The sequence below is a fragment of the Moschus berezovskii genome, chromosome 15, assembly GCF_049115385.1.
Source record: "Moschus berezovskii isolate FMDL1 chromosome 15, NW_MosBer_1.0, whole genome shotgun sequence".
In the NCBI taxonomy this organism is placed as follows: Eukaryota; Metazoa; Chordata; class Mammalia; order Artiodactyla; family Moschidae; genus Moschus; species Moschus berezovskii.
The window spans coordinates 51513243-51533390 of record NC_142474.1 but is presented as its reverse complement, the minus strand read 5'-3'; the positions used below and the strand labels follow the sequence as shown (position 1 = coordinate 51533390).

The following is a 20148-nucleotide window of genomic DNA, read 5'->3' as shown; positions in this document are numbered from 1 at the left end:
TGGATTGGGAAATTTCCCTGGAGAAGAAAATGGCAACCCATTCCAGTATTCTTGCCTGGAGAATTCCATGGACATAGGAGCCTGGCAGGCTACAGTCCATGGGGTCACAAAGAGTTGGACACAACTGAGCGACTAACAAACACAATGGCCACTTCCCCAACTTCATCTAGTAGCGTCCTCGTTAAAATGCTGCCATAGAGGGCTCCTCAGCTGCGCTCCTAGGATGGTGAGGGAAAGATTGGATTCAGGGGACCTGGGATGGTGGTCTAAATTTTGGCAAAATCCTTGCTGTGCTAGGAATAGGTTTTCTATAAATTTAGGATTTTATGTTACACAATAAGATGTATCATATTTCATTCTTTTTTTTTTCCCTAACCCCAGTAGAAATGCTGAAACCATTTTGTGGATTTTGTAAAATTCTAATTCATTCTCAGACTGACTTGTTTGGTTTTAGTCATGTATATTGGAGACACAGTTAAACTGAAATAATTTTGAGTCTGTCCTGCTGTAGTTTGCTAGGGTTAATAATTTGCCTTTTATTCTTTTAAGGTAGAGGCAGACTGTTTCTGGATGTATTCTGAACTATCTTATTTTCTACAAGACATTATTCTTAAATATTATATACAGAATTTCATGCATAAATCAACTCTGTAGAGAAATCAGCCATTCAAATATTGTTTCTGTGACAGCCTATTAAAAATGCTGCTGTTTAATTGCAACATTTGCTTTCCAACATACAGCACATCATAAAAGGCTTCTCTTTTTTATTTCCCTAAATGTTATGTTGGAAGAATCACTTGATGCCATTTCTTTATATAGCTTATTATGAAATAAAAAGGAAGTGAAGGAAAATGATTATTGCAGGTGAAAATGTTTTTAGTCCTTTGGTACAGTGCTGTCAATTAAAGCACTGTATCATTTTTAATGTTGAGAGCATTGTGCATTACACATCTTAAAGAAATTAATTTCACATTTCCCAAAGTAAATACACAGTATCTTACTTTATTCTTAGCTCTCAGCTTTGTCTAGCTCTCAGTAAACATCCGGAAAAGATTTGTTGAATGCTTGAAAGGAAGAAGAATCTGGACTCCAGCTCCCAAACTGAAATCATGATTTTTTTTTTTAAATCTTACTGTCCCATCAATGAGAATTTAACTTCATTAGATTACTATCCATTCTTGCCTTCCTTCCCTCCTGTCTCAGAGGAAGACTGTGCTAAAGTTAATCTAGTCACATGATTCTTTGCTGTCAACAAACAAACATACCCACATCTTTCCCATCTTCAAGAACAACAAAAGTGATGACCTGAAAAGCCACACACACGCATCCTTTCTTTTCTCTCCTGACCCAAGCTCCTCTCAGTTCACGCTTCAGTTAATCTGGTTTCTGAGGCTCCAACATGGAATCAGAACCCAGAGATTCTGAACTCAGCATTACCTCTCACCAGCTTTGTAATCACAGGCAGGACATGCAACCTTTGTAACAGGATGCACTTCATAGATATTGAGAATTAAGGGAGATGACGCATTTAAAATGTACTTTTGCACGGCCTGACACATAGTAAATGTTCAATAAACTGTAGTTACTGTTCTTACTGACTGAACAATATATTAAAAGTTCTTAAGAATGATTTTGAATTCACCTAACTACTTACTCATTCTTCAGATTAGGAAATTAGAATCCAGAGAAGTGATGTTGTCAAAGTGTCATGAAGAAGGTGATCTCTGAGTCGTATTTTGAAGGATAACATAGCTTACATCTATTGAATGTTTATTGTGGGCTGGAGACCATATAAATGCTTGACATGGGTTGTTTCATTTAATCTTCAAAACATTCCCGTGAAGTAGCATTTCAGTAGCTAGAAGCAGATGGTCCGAAGCTGGACGAGGAGAACAGAGAGAAAGGAATAAAGAAAAACCTGGAGGCAGGAAAGACTTGGCTGATTTCTATAGATGGTGATGAGACAAACCAGCGAGAGTGAAGAGCTTGTTTGTCTTAAGCATTAAGGAGAAATAATGTTGCAGAGAGTGAGGCAAAATTATGAGGCCTCAGCAACCATGCACCCCGCCAGAATGGCTCTGTCTAATGAGAAAGATGAATAAATGACTTGGGGAAGGGAGGACACAGGGGGAAGTGGGGTTTTAGCCACCCTGATTTGGGGGCATGAAGGGCACTGCAAGGGCTTCCCAGGTAGCTCAGTGAGTAAAGAACCTGCCTACAACGCAGAAAACGCAGGAGATATGGGTTCAGTTCCTGGGTTGGGAAGATCCCCTGGAGGAGAGCACAGCAGCCTACTCCAGTATTCTTGCCTGGAGAATCCCATGGACAGAGGAGCCTGGCAGGCTTCAGTCCATAGGTTGCAGAGAGTTGGACATGACTGAAATGACTGAGCATGCATGCATGCAGGAAACTGCGAATCCCTGAAGGGCAGTCTGTACCGTATCTACACAGTAAGCTGTGCACTGTATCTACACAGCCCCAGGGACCCACAGCCTCCACCAGCCACTGCTGATCCCCACCAGGCACTGGTAGGAGAGTACAGCGCAGATTCCTATGAAGTAGAAGCTTCACCAAGGCTTATTGCAGGAATGAGTGACTGCAGGAGGACGTGGGCTGGAGGTGGTTTCTAGGTGGGATGTGATGAGAGCTGAGATGATGGTGAAACAATGGGAATGGAAATAAGGATGCAAATCCTAGATGCAGTTTCAAAGAAATACTAAGACTTGGGCTCATCAGTTCAGTCGCTCAGTCGTGTCCGACTCTTTGCGACCCCATGAATCACAGCACGCCAGGCCTCCCTGTCCATCGCCAACTCCCAGAGTTCACCCAAACTCATGTCCATAGAGTTGGTGATGCCATCCAGCCATCTCATCCTCTGTCGTCCCCTTCTCCTCCTGCCCCCAATCCCTCCCAGTATCAGTCTTTTCCAGTGAGTCAACTCTTCGCATGAGGTGGCCAAAGTATTGGAGTTTCACCTTTAGCATCAGTCCTTCCAGTGAACACCCGGGACTGATCTCCTTGAGGATGGACTGGTTGGATCTCCTTGCAGTCCAAGGGACTCTCAAGAGTCTTCTCCAGCACCACAGTTCAAAAGCATCAATTCTTCGGCGATCAGCTTTCTTTATAGTCCAACTGTCACATCCATACATGGCCACTGGAAAAACCATGGCCTTGACCAGATGGACCTTTGTTGGCAAAATAATGTCTCTGCTTTTTAATATGTTATCTAGGTTGGTCATAACTTTCCTTCCAAGGAGTAAGCGTCTTTTAATTTCATGGCTGCAGTCAGCATCCGCAGTGATTTTGGAGCCCCAAAAAATGAAGTCTGACGCTGTTTCCATATTGGCTGTAAAAAAGGAGCCGTATTTCGGGTTTATTGTATAGCAGCGTCAGAGCTATAGCATTTGACACGTTCTCGATTGTTGTTTAAGCAGACGTTCTGTATTTGTTTTTTTTTTTTTTAATATTCTTTATTCACTCTTGAGAGTCCCTTGGACTGCAAGGAGATCCAACCAGTCCATTCTAAAGGAGATCAATCCTGGGTGTTCATCGGAAGGACTCATGCTAAAGCTGAAACTCCAATACTTTGGCCACCTCATGCGACGAGTTGACTCACTGGAAAAGACTCTGATGCTGGGAAGGATTGGGGGTGGGAGGAGAAGGGGACGACAGAGAATGAGATGGCTGGATGGCATCACCGACTCGATGGACATGAGTTTGAGTGAACTCCGGGAGTTGGTGATGGACAGGGAGGCCTGGCGTGCTGTGATTCATGGGGTCGCGGAGAGTCGGACACAACTGAGCGGCTGAACTGAACTGAACTGATTCACTTGGCTGCTCTGGGTCGTAGTTACAGTGCACAGGATCTTTAGTTGCAACATGTGGGATCTAGTTCCCCAACCAGGGATCAAACGCGGGCCCCCTGCTTTGGGAGCATGGAGTCTTAGCCACTGAACCACCAGGGAAGTCCCAGATGTTCTGTATTTGAAACCAATCGAAATGAATCAAGTTCCAAGGTGATGATAGTTTGTGATTATTACTGCCATTAAAATATGTCTCTGTCCTTAATACTCCTAATCCTTCTGCCCAAGTTCTTGACAGTTTTATCTCACACCTGGGTTGTTGTCATCTCCTACTGGACCCTGCCAAGTCAACCTTCTCCTCTTCACACATGCTGGATAGTTGCCTCCTCCCCATTTTCTGTCCATAGTGTTGCCCTCTTCTATGAAGACCCTTTCTTCTACCATTGCGTTCCCATTACCAGTTGGAATAGTAGTCACCCTTCAGAACTAAATAATGTGCTGTTTTCCCCATAATGTCTGATCAACACACCTAGACTGCTTTCCTTCTGAACTCCCAGAGCACTGCATGTCACTATCAGTCTAGTCCTGGTCATTTTGTTAAGTGGACATCCCTTTATTTATCAGTATTGTATTTATAGCCTCTGCAATGATGGTACTGTGTGTTGCCTAGTTATGTAATAAATATTTGTGGCATCAATCCAAAACTGTATTAAATACTGCAAATTCCTTCCCAACCAAAAGTTTCCCTTTGGGTGAAGGTTCATATATACAGCTTCATGTTAGTAGTATTTATCTTTTGCAAGATGGAGAATTTCATATCACTCTTGTTGGGGATACTTAGGGGGAAAAAAGGAAGTTTTAGCTGGGAATAGAAAAAGTGAAAGGCAGGGCAGAATTAGTCATTCTTGCAGGTGACTTTTTGGTTGGATAAAGGATGCTGAGGAAAATTAAACTGGAGCCTTTACTGCCACACTCACTGCCCCATAGGAGGGAGAGTAGTGAACTGAATCTAAGAGGTTTAGGACTGCAATCTATGGGTCTTTGGGAACCAAATAAGATCTGCAAGTCAGAAATCCAGGGCAGTGAGCTGAATGGGGATCAGTGGCAGAAAGAAAATGTCTCCTGGCAGGCAGACCACCTGCAAAAGGCAAGCTTAATTTGTAAGGATCTCTCTGAACCCTTCATGAAGTGTGAGTCTAGAATTTCTATGGAACAAGGAACTTCGTTGTATAGTGCCCATTATTGTGTTGTTGTTTAGTTGCTAAGTCGTGTCCAACTCTTTGTGACCCTTTAGAGCCTGTCAGGCTCCTCTGTTCACAAATTTCCCAGGCAAGAATACTGGAGTGAGTTGCCATTTCCTTCTCCAGGGGATCTATTGTAGGATATAGAAAATGTTATCTCGGGCTGTTATTGTTTTTAATATCTATCTATTTATTCATTTGACTCTACTGGGTCATAGTTGTGGCACACTGGGTCTTTAGGTGCAGCCTGCAAACTCTTAGTAAGCAGCATTTGGGCTCTAGTTCCCTGATCAGGGATCGAACTCAGGCCCCCTGCATTGGAAGCATGGAGTCTTAGCCTCTGGACCACCAGGGAGTCCCTATAGACTGTTGTTTTAATGAAGGTCATATATGTATATGTATTATATATATACATTCATTTTCTTGGTGTTTCAGTCATGACTTAAGACTATTTTAGTTCTAGGTTCCTAAATCAACTTCTGCAAGGATTTTCAGAAATACAATATGTAGCCTGTCAAGACCTACCATCCAAATATTCAGCCAGTATTTTCAGAATTGTTAAACGTGCCTAAGTAGCTGTCATGGTCCATGGTGTAGTGAGGATCCCTGAGTGTGAAACACCCTCTCAGGACTCTGAGTCTTGGCATGAACTGCTCACCTGGCCCAAGATACCTTTCTTCTCTTCTTTTTTGCAACCTTGACCCATACTTAACCTACATAGTTTTTACCCTGATATTACCTCCTCCAAAAATCCTTCCCAAATGTTTTCATTAGAGCCGCTACCCACAGATTGGGTGCCACTGCTGCCTGGTCCCAAATAGCCTGAGCTTTCAACCTCACACTTACTTCAGGTGTGGCAGCTTCCATCTATGTGTTCTGCTCCGACCACGAAAGCTCCTCTGGGAGTCCTGTGGGTGCTGGGTAATTGTTGTTTGTTGTTGTTTAGTCACTAAGTCTTGTCCAGTTTTTTTGAGACCCCAGTGGACTGTAGCCTGCCAGGCTCCTCTGTCCATGGGCTTTCTGAGGCAAGAATACTTGAATGGGTTGACATTTCCTTCTTCAGGGGATCTTCCCCACCCAGGGATCCAATCCAAGTCTCGTGCATTGGCACTTCGGTTCTTTACCACTGAGCCATCAGGGAAGCCCCACTGAATAATTAGCAGGTACTCAGAGGGCCCCTGAGGTCTCAAAAAAATATTTGCTGGTTGAGTCAGTAAATGCATCCTCTTAGTACTGGACTTGTAGGTGAATGTCTGCTACACACAGAAGTGAGCTGTCAGTATTTGAGTTTGATGATAATTTTGGAGAACTGCAATCCTGTTTTCTCCTTTTCTTCTCCCTACCCCATCTGGGTGGTAGCTAAACCAGCCTGAAAGATAGCACCTTGCTTCTGTGCCTTAAGCTAATAACAGTTCCCATCCAACCCAGTATTTAAGAAGTGATTATTTTTATTATGTGTCCCCTGGGGAGAAAAGCGGAGGTACAGAGCATTTTTGGATCTTGGTGCATATTTGAAATTTTGCTGCCAAACCTATTAAACCCACCGCAACAGTCTTTCGGGTTTTTAAAATATTCTGCTGGAGAGGGCCCTCTGGATACTCATTTTCGTATGTAATATAAATCACATGGTAGCCATCACATCCATCTAAATACTCTTCTAATAGTTTTCTTTCTAAAATTGGGGGGGGGGGAGGTTGGCAGGAGTGCTGTAAGTCTTCAAATAATTGTAAAAAGTTTTTCAGAGGACAAGTGTCAACACATGGTTAAATAAGGTAAAGGTAAAAATAAGTGTCAACCCATGGTTATGTTGAAGCAACATTTTCTTCCAGTGCAGAAAAACCATCCGGCTCTCAAAATGTGAACTAGGTCTTGCTTTTAAATTTTTTCCCTAAGGGTTACGGTGCCCGATAATTATTATTCCCTTTGCTTCGATGACAATAAACTTGACTGTGGGTCGATAAAAATGCAGGATGAAAAAATAAATAAAACCACCAAAACCCTAGTTGGAGCAAACGTAGGACGCCTCCTGTTTACACTGAGCGCAATGATGGGAACTGACCCAGGATGCAAGCGGAGACGATCAAATACCGTCCAGCGTTTCCTTACACGTAAAGATAATGGCCGGTTAAAAAGTTCACTCAAAGTAGCATCCCGGCCCGAATGGCGTCCGTAGTTTCGTTATAAAACTTGAGACGGCGCGCCGGCCGGGGCTGGGGGCGCCCGCTCCCTCACCCAGGGCCGGGCCGCCAGCGCTGACAGGTGCCCGGGGCCGCCGCCGCGCCGACAGCCGGCGCGCGGGGGGGCCGTAGCTTCGCGGCTCCCTCGCCCGTCAGCCAACGGCGCCGGCGGGAGCGAGCGCGGGCCGGCGGGCGCGCGGGGCGGGAGGCCGGCCGCGGTGCCCGGCGTCCGAGTGCCCCGCGCGCCGCCCCGACCCGGCCGGTCCGCCCGCGGCCGCGGGGGCGGGGGCCGAGCTGCCGGGCGCGGGGGAGCGGGGCCGGGCGCCGGGGGTTGGCGGGACGCGCGCTCCGTGCCGGCGCCCGGCCTCGAGCCCGCGGCCCCCCCCCCGCGTGCCCGCGCCGCTGCGCGATGCAGTGTGGGGAATGGCTGGGGTTGGCTGAAGAGCGCACAGTGGAGTTTTAATGTCCGCCATGTTGGCCATGGCGTATTGAGGAGAGCGAGCGAGAGAGGAGCGGAGCGTCTCGGCCTCCCACCTCCAGGCGGCTCTGAGTGCCCGGACGGCGGGCTCCGCGCTCCGCCCCTCCAGTCCCCGGCAGCGGTGGGCGAGTGGGGACCGAACCCCCGGTTCTCCATGATCCCGCTGGCCGGGGCCGTTTCCCCAGAGCGGAGAGGTATCTGCTGCGCCTGAGATGAGTAAACTGTCGTTTCGGGCGCGGGCGCTAGACGCCTCGAAGCCGCTGCCGGTTTTCCGCTGTGAGGATCTGCCCGACCTGCACGAATACGCCTCGATAAACCGGGCCGTGCCGCAGATGCCCACCGGAATGGAGAAGGAAGAGGAGTCGGTACGTGTTAACTCCCCTGTCCGACCCGCCGCCGGGCCCCGCTCCCTCCGCTGCCTGCGGCGGCGGCGGAGCGCAGACCCACACAAAATGGCCGCCATCTTCTCTCCGCCGCCGACTCCCGTCGCCGGCCGGGCCTTTACCCCGGGTCCCCCGGCCTCGCCCCCCGGCCGCCGCGGCCCGGCGAGGCCTCCTCTCGGGCCACCCGCCGACCCTGGCCCCTCGAACCCGGGGCCCGCGGAGTTCGGGCGTCCGAAAGGCACAAAGGGGTCACGTGACGAGGCTGCCGGCAGCCATTTTGTGGTCGGAGCGCTTGGGCTGGGCCTTGTGCATCCGGAGAGGGAGCGGGCGGGCGGCGGGGGGTGCGGCGGCCGGGCCGCGGAGGCCCTGCCTGCAGGCCTCTCGGCGGGCCGCTGGGTGGCGCTCTGGGGCCGGCTCGGCCTTCGCGCGCCGCCGGCGCCGGGAGCGCAGATTCCGGGCGCTCGGGTGGCCGTGCTCTCTCGGCGGCCCGCAGGCTGGCGGGGCTGCGCGGCCCACGTGGACCCGCCGAGAGGCCGGGTGGGGGCGGCCGGCGTGCTGCAGCAGAAGGTCGGGGCCGGCGAGCAGCCCAGAGCCGACTTTCGTCCTACGTCCTCTTTCTGGGACTTTTGCATCCATTCCTCCGAGTCCTCCTAAATCGGAGGGTTGTCAACTCCCAGTCCTCCTGACTTTTTCTTTGATCCTTGAGAACATGTTGCAGATTTTGAAGGGAACTCCGTGGCTCTTCTAAAGCGTGTGTAACTATTATTTCTTTTCCTAATAAAAATCTAAGTTCGCCTGATTGCTGGTTTCTCAACATACGGGAGACAAGACCCAGTCTAAGTAGATGTTAACAGATCCCCGTTTAGAAAAAGGGTTCTTTCTTATCCATCACCGAACTCAAGTGGAGTGAAATCTTAACCGGGAGATGTTTCCCATGGGTGGGCTTCAGTGTTTAAATGTTGACAGCTCACAGACACTGTGTCGTAGCTGTGGCTGTCCTTGGTCGTGGAAGTTGGGCTCAGACACAAGACTTCCTTTCGTTTCCCCCAGATCCTTGTCGGTGTCACTCGATGCCTTCTAAGGAATTGCATACCTTGGTTTTCAGGTACAGCCACTTAAACAGGGGGCAGTGTGTTGACAGTTCAAGAAGTCGAGGAGTCGCTGGATTGATACTACAATTTTGTGGTGGAAAACTATACTGTAATACCTCTATTTGGTACTGTACGGAATTTTTTTAATGTAGAAATTTTGCTCTGTACTGTCGATTTTGAAAATAAAGCTGTTGAAACTGTTTGGGTTGTTCAACCTTTTAAAGTCAAAGAGTTGTGACAGTTGACTCTTCCTTCGGAGAGTAGTGTCCTTAGCCTGTGTAGTAGTTTAGATTGTCTAGTCCTGACTCCGAGCACATTACCTATGAGACAGAATCTCCTCATTTCTTTTACTTGTTACCAACTTTTTAGAGTAGAATGGTACCGTTTGTTTACTTTTAAATAAGTGATTTGTTTTTAAAAATTAAAGTACTTGTGCCTGCAGAATCTTGTCTTTTGGTTTTATTTTTGTTTCTTAAGTTTTACAAATAATGCTTTCAAGTTGGGGGTGTCGGTGTTAACACTGACCTGGAAATCAAGTTGTGGCTGTTGTTTTGCTGCCAAGGAACTGGAGAGCTTTGATAAAAACAGCACTACACAGTACACTTCAGAAACATAACTGAAGTCTGGCTTCTTTGAACACTTTGGACTGTCTCAAGAGCCATAGCCTGAAATCAGAGCTGAACCCAGCTGAAGTACCAAGGCTTATTAAATTTTTACAGATAATTTTCATTCACTGAAAGAATTTTGACGTTTATTATTTTCTAACATGTAGAGTCCCTATTTTTTAGGGGTTCCCCCAGCCAGACTACCTTCTGCTATCATCCGTTTAGAATTTGTTTCACTTCACATCCAACCAAAACTATGACCAGTGAAACGGTGACCTCAGGAATAAATACTGAATAGAAGAATGTAAACAGTCCCAGGTGGAACAGCTGCTCTCCAGTCCTGCAGTTCATATTGGCCAGAGGAGGCTGTATAGCTCAAATCACAGTATTAAAAGTAGAATGTTGATTTTGAAAACGTATACTAAGCACAAATAAAGGTAACTGAATACTGAGTTAGCCTTAGAAAAACAGTCCTTTTGAGAATTCGCTGAAGAAAGATATGCTTCTTATAAAGACAAAAGATTAAAACAAACTTCTGCCTTTGATGGACACGTTAGTTAGGGTCAGAGTTGATCTTGAAAGATGGGACAGAATTAGATGAGAATAGTTTTGTATGTATGTCACCTTATTAAAATTGTGTGAACCATACCTGCTAATTGTTACCATATTTTGTTCCTGTGGTAAATGTGACAGAAATGCTAGGTCTAAACACAGAAAATAACACTAATTAATGTATTTTCATTTAATTTTTATATTATAAGCTGAATGCACTGCCTTAATTAGGCATATCTCTTAGTATTTAAAAAACAACTTTTAAGTAGAAGGTTCCCTCCAAACATGAATTTTACTCAACTTTAGAACTTAGTCCTTTTTTTTGATGAAGATTGAAAAATAATTACAGATTGTAATGAATTAACGGACTTGACTGAATCATAGATGCTAGAGATTTATTGTCTGAATTGGTATAATGTGATACCTTGTAACTTGCTACATCAAAAAGTAGCAGTTGATAAGGGCTTTGGTTATTGAATAACAATTTTCAAACCATAGGAAATCAATAGACTCTCAGCTCTAAACATGAAATGAGTCTCTTTGTGGTTAAAAGGGACAAAAATTTAAATAGCAGGGCCAGAGGTTGCACCATTGTAATTTTTTAGCATTTTAAGTTTATAATCTTTTAAGTAAGAAATGTTGTATACTACTTAGAACTGTGGCTTTACCTTTAAATGAAAGGATAGTTTTTCCAAGGTATCAGTACTATCAAATGTTTTTATTAAAAGTTGACTTATTTTGGTTCAAATTGGAGCTTTCCATTGTTAAAATTCTCCTTTATGGATACTTCTCATTTCAGAGAGGACATTTTGAAAAAGGAGGTTTTAAAGTGATGCTCAGCACAATGGAACTGCTTGGTTCCTCTAGTAGTTTTTTTTTTTTTTTCCTCCTCCATTGGGATGCCAGACTCTATGACTCTTACTGTAAGGGTGGAGGCTTAAACTCTCTTCTGTCACCAAGACTGGTTCTGGTAAGATGTGTGATGTAATTAGGATGTTAATAGTGATCTCTCCTTGTTATTGTCCTACACAGCCACCTTTGGGACTGTTAGAAGTAGGATCCAGCCATCACAGGCCAACACTTAGTTTTAGTAGGGTTCTCACCAGACAAAATAGTCTCAGACATCTATCTTTATTTCTTCAAACTGTTCTTACTGGCCCAGTATACAGTGTTATTAAAACCAAGTTTATGAAGTAGCCAGGTAGGTATTTTTTGTTTTTAATTAGGGGTTAAATTGGGCGTAGGTATATATCTTTCTTAAGAGGAAAAGTAGTCAAGCACTACATTTTCAAAGCTTTATTTAAAAATCTATAGTTTTTCTGTTTTATAAAAACAAACTTAAATCACTGTGATAAGTTTAAAAGTTCGATTTCTCATTTTTTAAAAGAAACTAAGAATCCTGTTTTCCTTTAAAATTTTGAAAACCAAAATTTCTTAGTCCTGAATCTAGATTCCTTTATTCTGTGCACCGCATTGGAAGTGAAAAGAAATATGTGAGATCTCGATTGCACCAGAAGCAAGGCTTAATTTTTACAGCTAGTTTGAATTAGAAAGGAATTGAGAATATTTGGGGTTTTTCCATTAAGTAGCAAATAATCAGTTAAAATCAAAGATAACTGATAAGCAGTAATAAAGTCTCCTTTCAACTTTCTGTCTTGCCCAAGATACTTTTGAATCAGCAACGTAGGAGGACTGATGACTCTTACCTACAAAAGGAGCCTCTTGAAAACTGTCAGGCCTGGTGCCTAAAGTGTTAATATTAGCTCTTGTTTAAGTGTGCTGTTTAAAAGTACCAGCTAAATAAAGGAGAGCTTAAATCTTGTAAATAAGGAATAATAATCAGGTTCATAAATTTGTGGGCACGATTAAATATTAAACTATCCATTCCTAATATTTCATCTAAAGCATTAGGTTTACTACCTCCTAGTCTGTGGTAGTAGTAATGGTAAAGTATTGGAGGATGTATATGCATGTAATGGCAAGAGTTCTGTTTGATATATATGAAGGTGTGGATTCTTGACTTGGTGATTCAGTTTTTCTGAAAAGGGTATTCGTTATCAGCAGTTGGTTAAAACATAATTTTTAAGCAGAGGGTAATGTTTTATATCATGGAATGACGGTGTGGTTTGTGATTCTGTTTCTGAAAAGAAGACAGCCCATAAGGAAATGAGAATTTTGTATTGTAACTTGGGAATGGAATGAATTCTGAATCTCATAAGTGCAGAAGCAGTGCTGAAAGGATGCAGTGTGCAGGCTGAGCTAGACTGTGTCTTTTCAAGTCAGCTTTTGCACCCTGAAGGTGTGACTTATAGTAATACATTGCAATAACTGGATAAATCAATTTGGGGGGACATCATCAGGAAAACAAGTGATTCAGATGCTTTAGACAACTTATTTGAACTACTTTCAGTGAATTACTTGGAGTTATCTTGATCAAGTTTATTAAGGACCATGACTGTAGGTAATGATTTTGAGAAATTGCAGCATTTTAAACAGAGCAGATACCCGACTTTGCACCTTTAAATATATGAATTGTGTTTCATCCACCAGCCTCGCTGTAGGTAGATGAAAACCAAAAACAAATCATAGTTAATAAATCTACTGTGACCCATAATCTCAGTTTTCTCTTTAATTAATAGAGAGATAATCAGTTCTTTAAAAGATAAAGCCCTTCATTTGTGTGTTGTTTTAGAGGTTATCTTTAAACAGTTGATTCAGCTTTGGATATGCATGGTGAGAGTTTGGGAATTTTGCAACAGATTATTAAAGCAAATCATTTTGGTTGAATTTCCTTCAGTATAGTAAGTACTGGCTGAAGAAATACGACGCACCCTTAAGAATAAGTCCAGGGGAAAGATAAACTGAGGCTGAAAATGTTCTGTGGATGATTTAATATAGGTTCAGATCTTTTTCTATGCTGGGATGAATTGTTTTGGTTATCATAGAATCACAAGTACCAATTGTATATCCTCTGAGAAAGATGCACTTTGATATTTGTGGCCTTTGACAAGTCACTTAACCTTACAGGATGAATTTCAGTCTCTTCATGTGCCAACCTCTCCTGACCTGCTTCATGAGGGAGGTGGCTCTCAGGAGTGTCAGATGGTGTATTTGAGGATGCTATAAACACACTGCATTGTTACCAAATATTGATTGAATACTCAGTGTGGCCTTGCTTTCTGTTGCTGTTCAAAACTACTTACATTTGTACAGTCCTTTGTTTTTAGAATTGTCTAGTGTAGATGTGTCGCCTATCCCTAGAGAACTGTATGGTGTAGAAAGCTGTCTTTAAGTTTTGGTAGTTATTAATTGGAAAAAGCATCAGACTGGGAGTTATTCGGCCTAAGGCCTCATCCAGCTTCCAGCTGTGTGCACACGTGTGTGTGTATGTGTGTGTGTATGTGTGTGTGTGTGTGTACACTTGGGTTTGTGTGCTCTCGTGCTCCAAGGTTTTCTTAACTGCAAGATGAAGTAGGGCTCTGACAGTTTCCTGTGATAATGGGTATATTATGTTATCCCTGCACTAGATCCGTTTCCATATGCATTTTATGTGTTTATAAAATAATCATTAATTTTTTAAATTAATTGATGGCTTCATTTGCACACATAAACAGTTTACACAGAAGTATAAGTAGTCTGGGTACATGGGTAATTAGTTCCAGTTTAGTCTAGAAAGCTTGTGTTCTAAAGGACTTAAAAGAATATAAGTGGGTGCAGAACACTTCTACTGTTACGAGAATTTGAAATTAGAGACAGCATTTTGTATTGAAGGTTGCAAATTCATGCTTTTACTGTAAAAGTAATTACTATAGAGTAATAGAGTCTGAAAGGGAAAGAAAATATAAATTTGGCTTTTTTGAAGTATATTGTACAAAGACTTAAGGAAATATAGATAAATCCATTTTCATTTACTTTCAGAGTGCAAATATTTATTGTGCACTTACAGTGAGCCCAGGACTATTACAGGTTCTGTGGATCCGACAGTGAACAAACAGTTCTCTTTCTCATGGATCTTGTGTTCTAGCATGCAGCCTCTGTGAGGGCGGGACTTTGTGTCTGCTTTATTCATGGATGTATTTCAGCACCTGAAGTCATGCCTGGCACATAGTAAGTGTCCAGTCTTTGTTTAATTGAATGACTGAATTCTAATGGGAAGACACAGACAAAAACCAAATGAATAAAAGTGGCAGTGGATCAAGACAGTACAGTTTCTGGTGGAAGGAGGAGAATTCTGTGCGTGAGAGGGTCAAAGAATGGGCCCTGAAACTTGACGAGGGAGGAGCCAGCCCTCTGAAGATCTGAAGGAGAACATTCCAGGCAGACCTGAGGCCCAGGGCGCACACGGCCAGTGTGGCGGGGGCCACATGGAGAGGGTCAAGGAGTGTGAGCGAAGGGCCCAGAGGCAGTCGGACCCACTTCTGGTGAGTTATTGCAGGCGACAACACAGAGTTTGGATTGTTTTGAAATGAAGTAATAAGCCTCTAGAGAGTTTCAGACAAGGGAGGACATGATCTGAATTCCATTTTTCAAGGTTATTGTCACTGTCGTGTGTAGAATGAGTCGTACTGGGCAAGAGTGGCTCTGACCTAGGTGATGGTACGGAAGAAGAGACGTGGACGGACTAGAGGCACATTTTGAAGGTAGACCCAACAGAACTTGGCTGACAGATCAGAACATACTAGATGGAGGAAGAGAATCAAGGGTTCAGTTCAGTCGCTCAGTCGTGTCCGACTCTTTGCATCCCCATGGACTGCAGCACGCCAGGCCTCCCTGTCCATCTCCAACTCCCGGAGTTCACTCAGACCCGCGTCCATTGAGTTGGTGATGCCATCCAACCATCTCATCCTCTGTCTTTATCCCTGACTTTTACCTTGAGCAGCTGGGTGGATGGGTGATTAGGTGGCTTAATGCGAGAGGGAGGGTATGTGAAGGATGGAGTTACTCAGTTTGCAGTGCCTCTTATTCATATTTAGTTGCCTGTGCAAGAATGTAGCACTTTAGAGCAGTCTGCACTGCAGGTACATTTCAGCCATCATGGGCTCTACTATCAGTCTGAAAGCCTTTGGGATGTGTGTGTTTCTTAAAACTGTGCTTTGAGGTTCAGACCAAAGTGAAGCTCTTAGAGAATTAGGAAGAAAGTCTAAAGCTGTCTCAAGAAGGCAGGACATTTGTCAACTATGGCCACTGAGAAGATGAGTGAGGGGAAAGTGACCATTTAATCTGATACATGCCATTGGCCTATCTTGATAGTGTGGCGGGAAGGAAATCGTGATTGGTACAGAAGAAATACTGTAAGATAAAGGGTCAGTGCAAGTTTGGATGACTCCTTGGAATAGGAAAAAATGGCTGGGGAGGGAATGGGGAAGTCAACAAATGATTTTTTTTTAAAATGAGTTCCAAAGTTCCAGTGGACACAAACTAGGGAAGCAAAGCTCAGTCCTCCATTGCACCAGCCGCTCCCTCAAGAGGTCCCTGGGCTCTCCAGCGGAAAAGTGATCTGAGCCTTTCTGTGGGGAAGCAACTGGAAAGGAGGAGGGACGTTCCTGGGAGCTCACATGGGGCAGGGAGTTGTGTCCTCACTGACCAGAGTGGAAAGATCTAATGCAGAGGGTGTCCGATACGAGTTCTCAAGGGGTTATTTCCTTAGTAGTAGGGCCAAGTGAGCTCTAGACTAAACTGTTCTGGGCTCACCCTAATAAAGACTAAACACTATCCTCAAAAAGAGCCAACTAATTTCAGATAACTGTGTCCCAGAAGAAAGCCCCACAGTACTTAAAGGAATACTAAAAGATCCTATAGCATAAAACTTAATGTTTGGTGTCCATTAAAAAGAAAATCACCAGATATGCAAAGAAGCTGGAAAAGCTAACTAATAACTAAGGAAGAGTTAGTCAACAAAAAGAGATGTAGAAATAACCCAGATAATAGAATTAGTAAACAAAAATGTTGAAATAGCTATTATAAATAAGTTATTAGAACTAATAGTTGGACTGATGTCTTTAAAAATAATAAGATAATCCTATTTCCTCTTCTACTCAAGGGATTTGTTCATAAAAACTGTTTACTATCTTTCCCTGGATTAATTTCTTGGAGGGATTGATCACTGATTAGAACAGAAGTACTTTTTCCTTTTTAGAAGTAAGAAAGGCTATGGTACACTGGTTTGAGCATTGGCAGTGGGAGGATGGGGGTGTTTTTCCTGTGATTCTTTTTTCTTTATGATGTATAAGGTGAGGTCATCACCTTGGAGTGAGGGAGTCTGTGAGACGAAAGTGAGTGTGAGATGCTCAGTTACTAGAGAAATGTAACAGGATTGATGAATCGGCTGGGGGCTCAGTATTTGTGATCATTTAAAGTGAGACCAGTCCACTCACTTGGGCATATGAATTCAGATATTCAACTTGAGTTCAAGACTAAAGTAGGTATGTAATAAGGTTCTTCTACAGTTGAGGTTTGCCCAGCAAGTACAAAGGAGGGGAAAAGAGGGATGAGGAGATTACCCACATATGTGAGATAGATGATCACAATAGACCTGGGGTCTGAACTGGGTAATGAGGGAAGAAGACCTCAGGGAGCTTGCAGGCTGGGGAAGTGTCGGATGCCCTGGAACAGCGTTGTTGGGAGGAGGCATTCTGGAATGAGTGAGACTTAAGTCAGGAGGGTGGCAGTCAGAGTGAGATGCCTGAACTTAGATTTCAGAGGTGTCACAGTTACTGGTTAAGGCAGGTCTAGAGTAACCACCACAGGAGGGGACTGATAGGGCAGAGAGGAAAAGTAAGTCAGTGAGGGTGAGAGGGTCATGGTTTGAGGTGTGTCATCCATCACTAAAGATGATGCCCGAGGTGGGGGTGGTTGAGAAGAAGACCGTGAGCTCTGTGACAGCCGCAGGGTGGAAGCGGCCACTCCGGGAAAAGGAGTGATGGTGTGAACATCTGAGGGGTTACGGTTTCTGGAAGGACAGCAGAGAGGCAATGGGAGGCAAGGAGGACCTTTACCCATCTATGCATGTGTGGGACTTGGGCAGATAAGCAGCTTCTGCTTGGAAGGGCTCCAGCCTCAAAATAGGGCGAGAAGAGGAGGGAAAGTTGAGAGAACTTGAGACTGTAAAACATTTACCCAGCGATAAATCTTAATTCTAGAGAACAGAGTAGAAGAGTTTGGGAGTGTGGGGAAGATTGGGTTAGATTAGGGAACATTAGCTGAAAATGGTGGTAAGAGCTAGAGGGATGCTGTTAAGTCTTGAACTCGGTTGGTAATGGATGTGAACAGTGATGGACTTTATCCAGCCAACATCAGACGCATAAAATACCTTCCTGCAGGGACTTCCCTGGTGGTCCAGTGGCTAAGACTGCACTCCCAAAGCAGAGGGCCCAGCTTCCAGCCCTCGTCAGGGAACTATGAATAGATCCTGCATGCCACAACCAACAGTCTCACGTGCTGCAGCTAAGACCCGGTACAGTCAAATAAATGTTGTTTTAAAAATACCCTTCTGCAGCTAGAGAGGGGGTTAGAGCCCAAAGGAGGGGGTTGTCTAGGTAGACGCCGATGGCTCGATGAACTTCGAGGCCTGTCACTCTTGCTGCTTGGTTGTGTAAAAATATCTGTGAAAAACAGTTCTTTTGTGCAGCACACTTGTTTCAGGACCCAGGAGATGGGCCTTAACTGTTGTTACTGAACGTCTGAGAACTCTCCCTCCTCTGCAGTGCTTCTCAACACTGCCATTTGCTCACCCTCAGAACATTCTGGGATGTCATGGGGAGGCTTGTGGTTCTTTTTTAAAAATGTTTAGACATTTTATTTTTTTAATCAGTTTTTTATTGAAGCATCGTTGATTTACAGTGTTCATTTCTGCTGTACAGCAAAGTGACTCAGTTTTGTATATATACACACCCACATTCTTTTTTTAATATATTCTTTTCCATCATGATTTGTCATAGGATACTGCACGTAGTTGTCTGTGCTCCACAGATTCTCAGTTCTTGAAGATTAGGATGTCTTTTAATTCTGAAGGGTTTGTAATTGTTCTTTAACTGGTCTCCCTACCTCTAGTTTTCAAATTCACACCCCATGAAAGTTGTCAAGGTGGTATTTTTTAATGTGAGCCTGGTTTTCATTTCATTGTCTAAAATTCTTAAATTGCTCCCTTTTTCTGGTAGAATAAGATGCAGAAACCTTTTAGTGTGGGGTTCCCTGGGCCCTGTGTGTTCTGACCACTGTCTACATTTCCAGTCTTCTTTCCCCTCCTTCAACCCTGGAGTAGTTAGTTATTGCTGCATAACAGATTACTTCCAAACTGTTTCACAGTGTCTGAGGACTGGGAATCTTAGGAGCAGCTCATGTAGGTGATGCTGGCCTGGGGTCTTTCATAGAGTCCCAGTGAAGCTGTTGATCAGGGCTGTAGCAGGCTTCCCATGGAGAGAGGGGACCCGAGAGAGAGCAGTCCTCTGTGACCTAATTTTGGAAGTTACACACCATCACTCGTGTCTCATGCTGTTGGTCACAGAACCAACCCTGGAAAGTGTAGGCAGGGGTCATTGGAGACTGGCTGCCACAGCTGACCACATGCAGAATATTCTTGCTCCCAAAGTCCCCCGAAGTCTCATCCCAACACAGCATAAGGATCTCATCCAGATTGGTTTCAGGTACAGTTGAGTTTCTCAAAAGTAATTTTTTCAGTGTCTCAAGTACAAATTCCTCTCAACCTGTACTGCTAAAGAGGTATCTGCTCCCCACCCTGTGCCACCACCAATATACAGTATTGGGTCAGACTTGGGGTACAAAGTGTCCCTATTCAAGGGGAGGCAAAGGGTGGGGCTGGTAGGCACCAGGAGTCTGATCCTCAGCACTGTTGAAATCCAGTGAGGCAAATGATGGTAATGCCTTGGTTGAATGTCAGCTCCTGGGTATGATTCATGCTCTCAGTTTTGCCCTTGGGGCATTTGGTTCACCCTTTGTTTATCCTGAAGGTGAAATGTGTTTGTTTGCTACTGAGTTTTCTTAACTTGAGCTTCCCTGGTGGCTCAGATGGTAAAGCGTCTGCCTGCAATGTGGGAGACCTGGGTTCGATCCCTGGGTAGGTAAGATCTCCTGGAGAAGGAAATGGCAACCCACTCCAGTACTCTTGCCTGGAGAACCCCACGGACGGAGGAGCCTGGTAGTCTACAGTCCATGGGGTCGCAAAGACTCGGACACGACTGAGTGACTTCACTTTTTCTTAACTTGCTTCCTACCAAAATTTTAGGACTCTTAACGGCCTTTTTTCATTTTGTATTGTCTCTTGTTTCCATTAGGTCAAGCTGGTAATGTTTCTGTGTTTACAATTATTTAAAAAACTTTTGTGCATCTTATGTGAATTTCACTGGAGTCTGTTCCATTAATTGAAAGCCGCACCCATGAGCTTCTTTGTGTAAGCTTTTTTATGCCTTGAGCTCCTGCTGCGAGAAAACACCCTTAAGCTTCCTAAAAGCCTTGTTGTTTGATTGAGAGAATCTTTGAAGCACACAGTTCTGTTTAGCAGTGTTTTGTCTGGCCCAAATGGTACTCTCAGACACCATCTTTGATCTTTCTGAGGTCTTAACAAAATATTTTATAGTCACTCCCTCATCGTAGTTTTCAGAGCATGTTTTTCTGTCAGCTCCCTGCATTTGATCTTGGCTCGGAATCCATTTCTGAATAGGAGCACCGTCTGTGATCTGGGGAGACTGCAGACAGTCCAGACCATCAGATCCTGGCTCACTCTTGACTCTCCTTCATTTAGTTTGTCTCTTCTCTCTCTCTGTCTCTTTTTTTTTCAGCTGTATGTAGCAGGAGAACAAGGC

The 20148-nt window shown here is 44.2% G+C and overlaps 1 protein-coding gene across 5 annotated transcripts in view; it reads left to right on the top strand.

The window, feature by feature from the left end:
• The window catches only part of EPC1 (enhancer of polycomb 1), a 101268-nt gene that overhangs the window by 23685 nt on the left and 57435 nt on the right, over nt 1-20148 (top strand). The window contains exon 1 of one of the 5 annotated variants that reach the window (XM_088844057.1): nt 7617-8064. The exons of 1 other annotated variant lie outside the window; for it this stretch is intronic. In XM_088844057.1, the coding sequence (XP_088700183.1) occupies nt 7912-8064 (153 nt within the window). In that variant the 5' untranslated portion in view covers nt 7617-7911. Of the gene's footprint in view, nt 1-7616; nt 8065-20148 lie in introns of those variants that run through there. 3 more of the 5 variants (XM_088844056.1, XM_055429607.2, XM_055429615.2) reach the window with 3 other exon arrangements.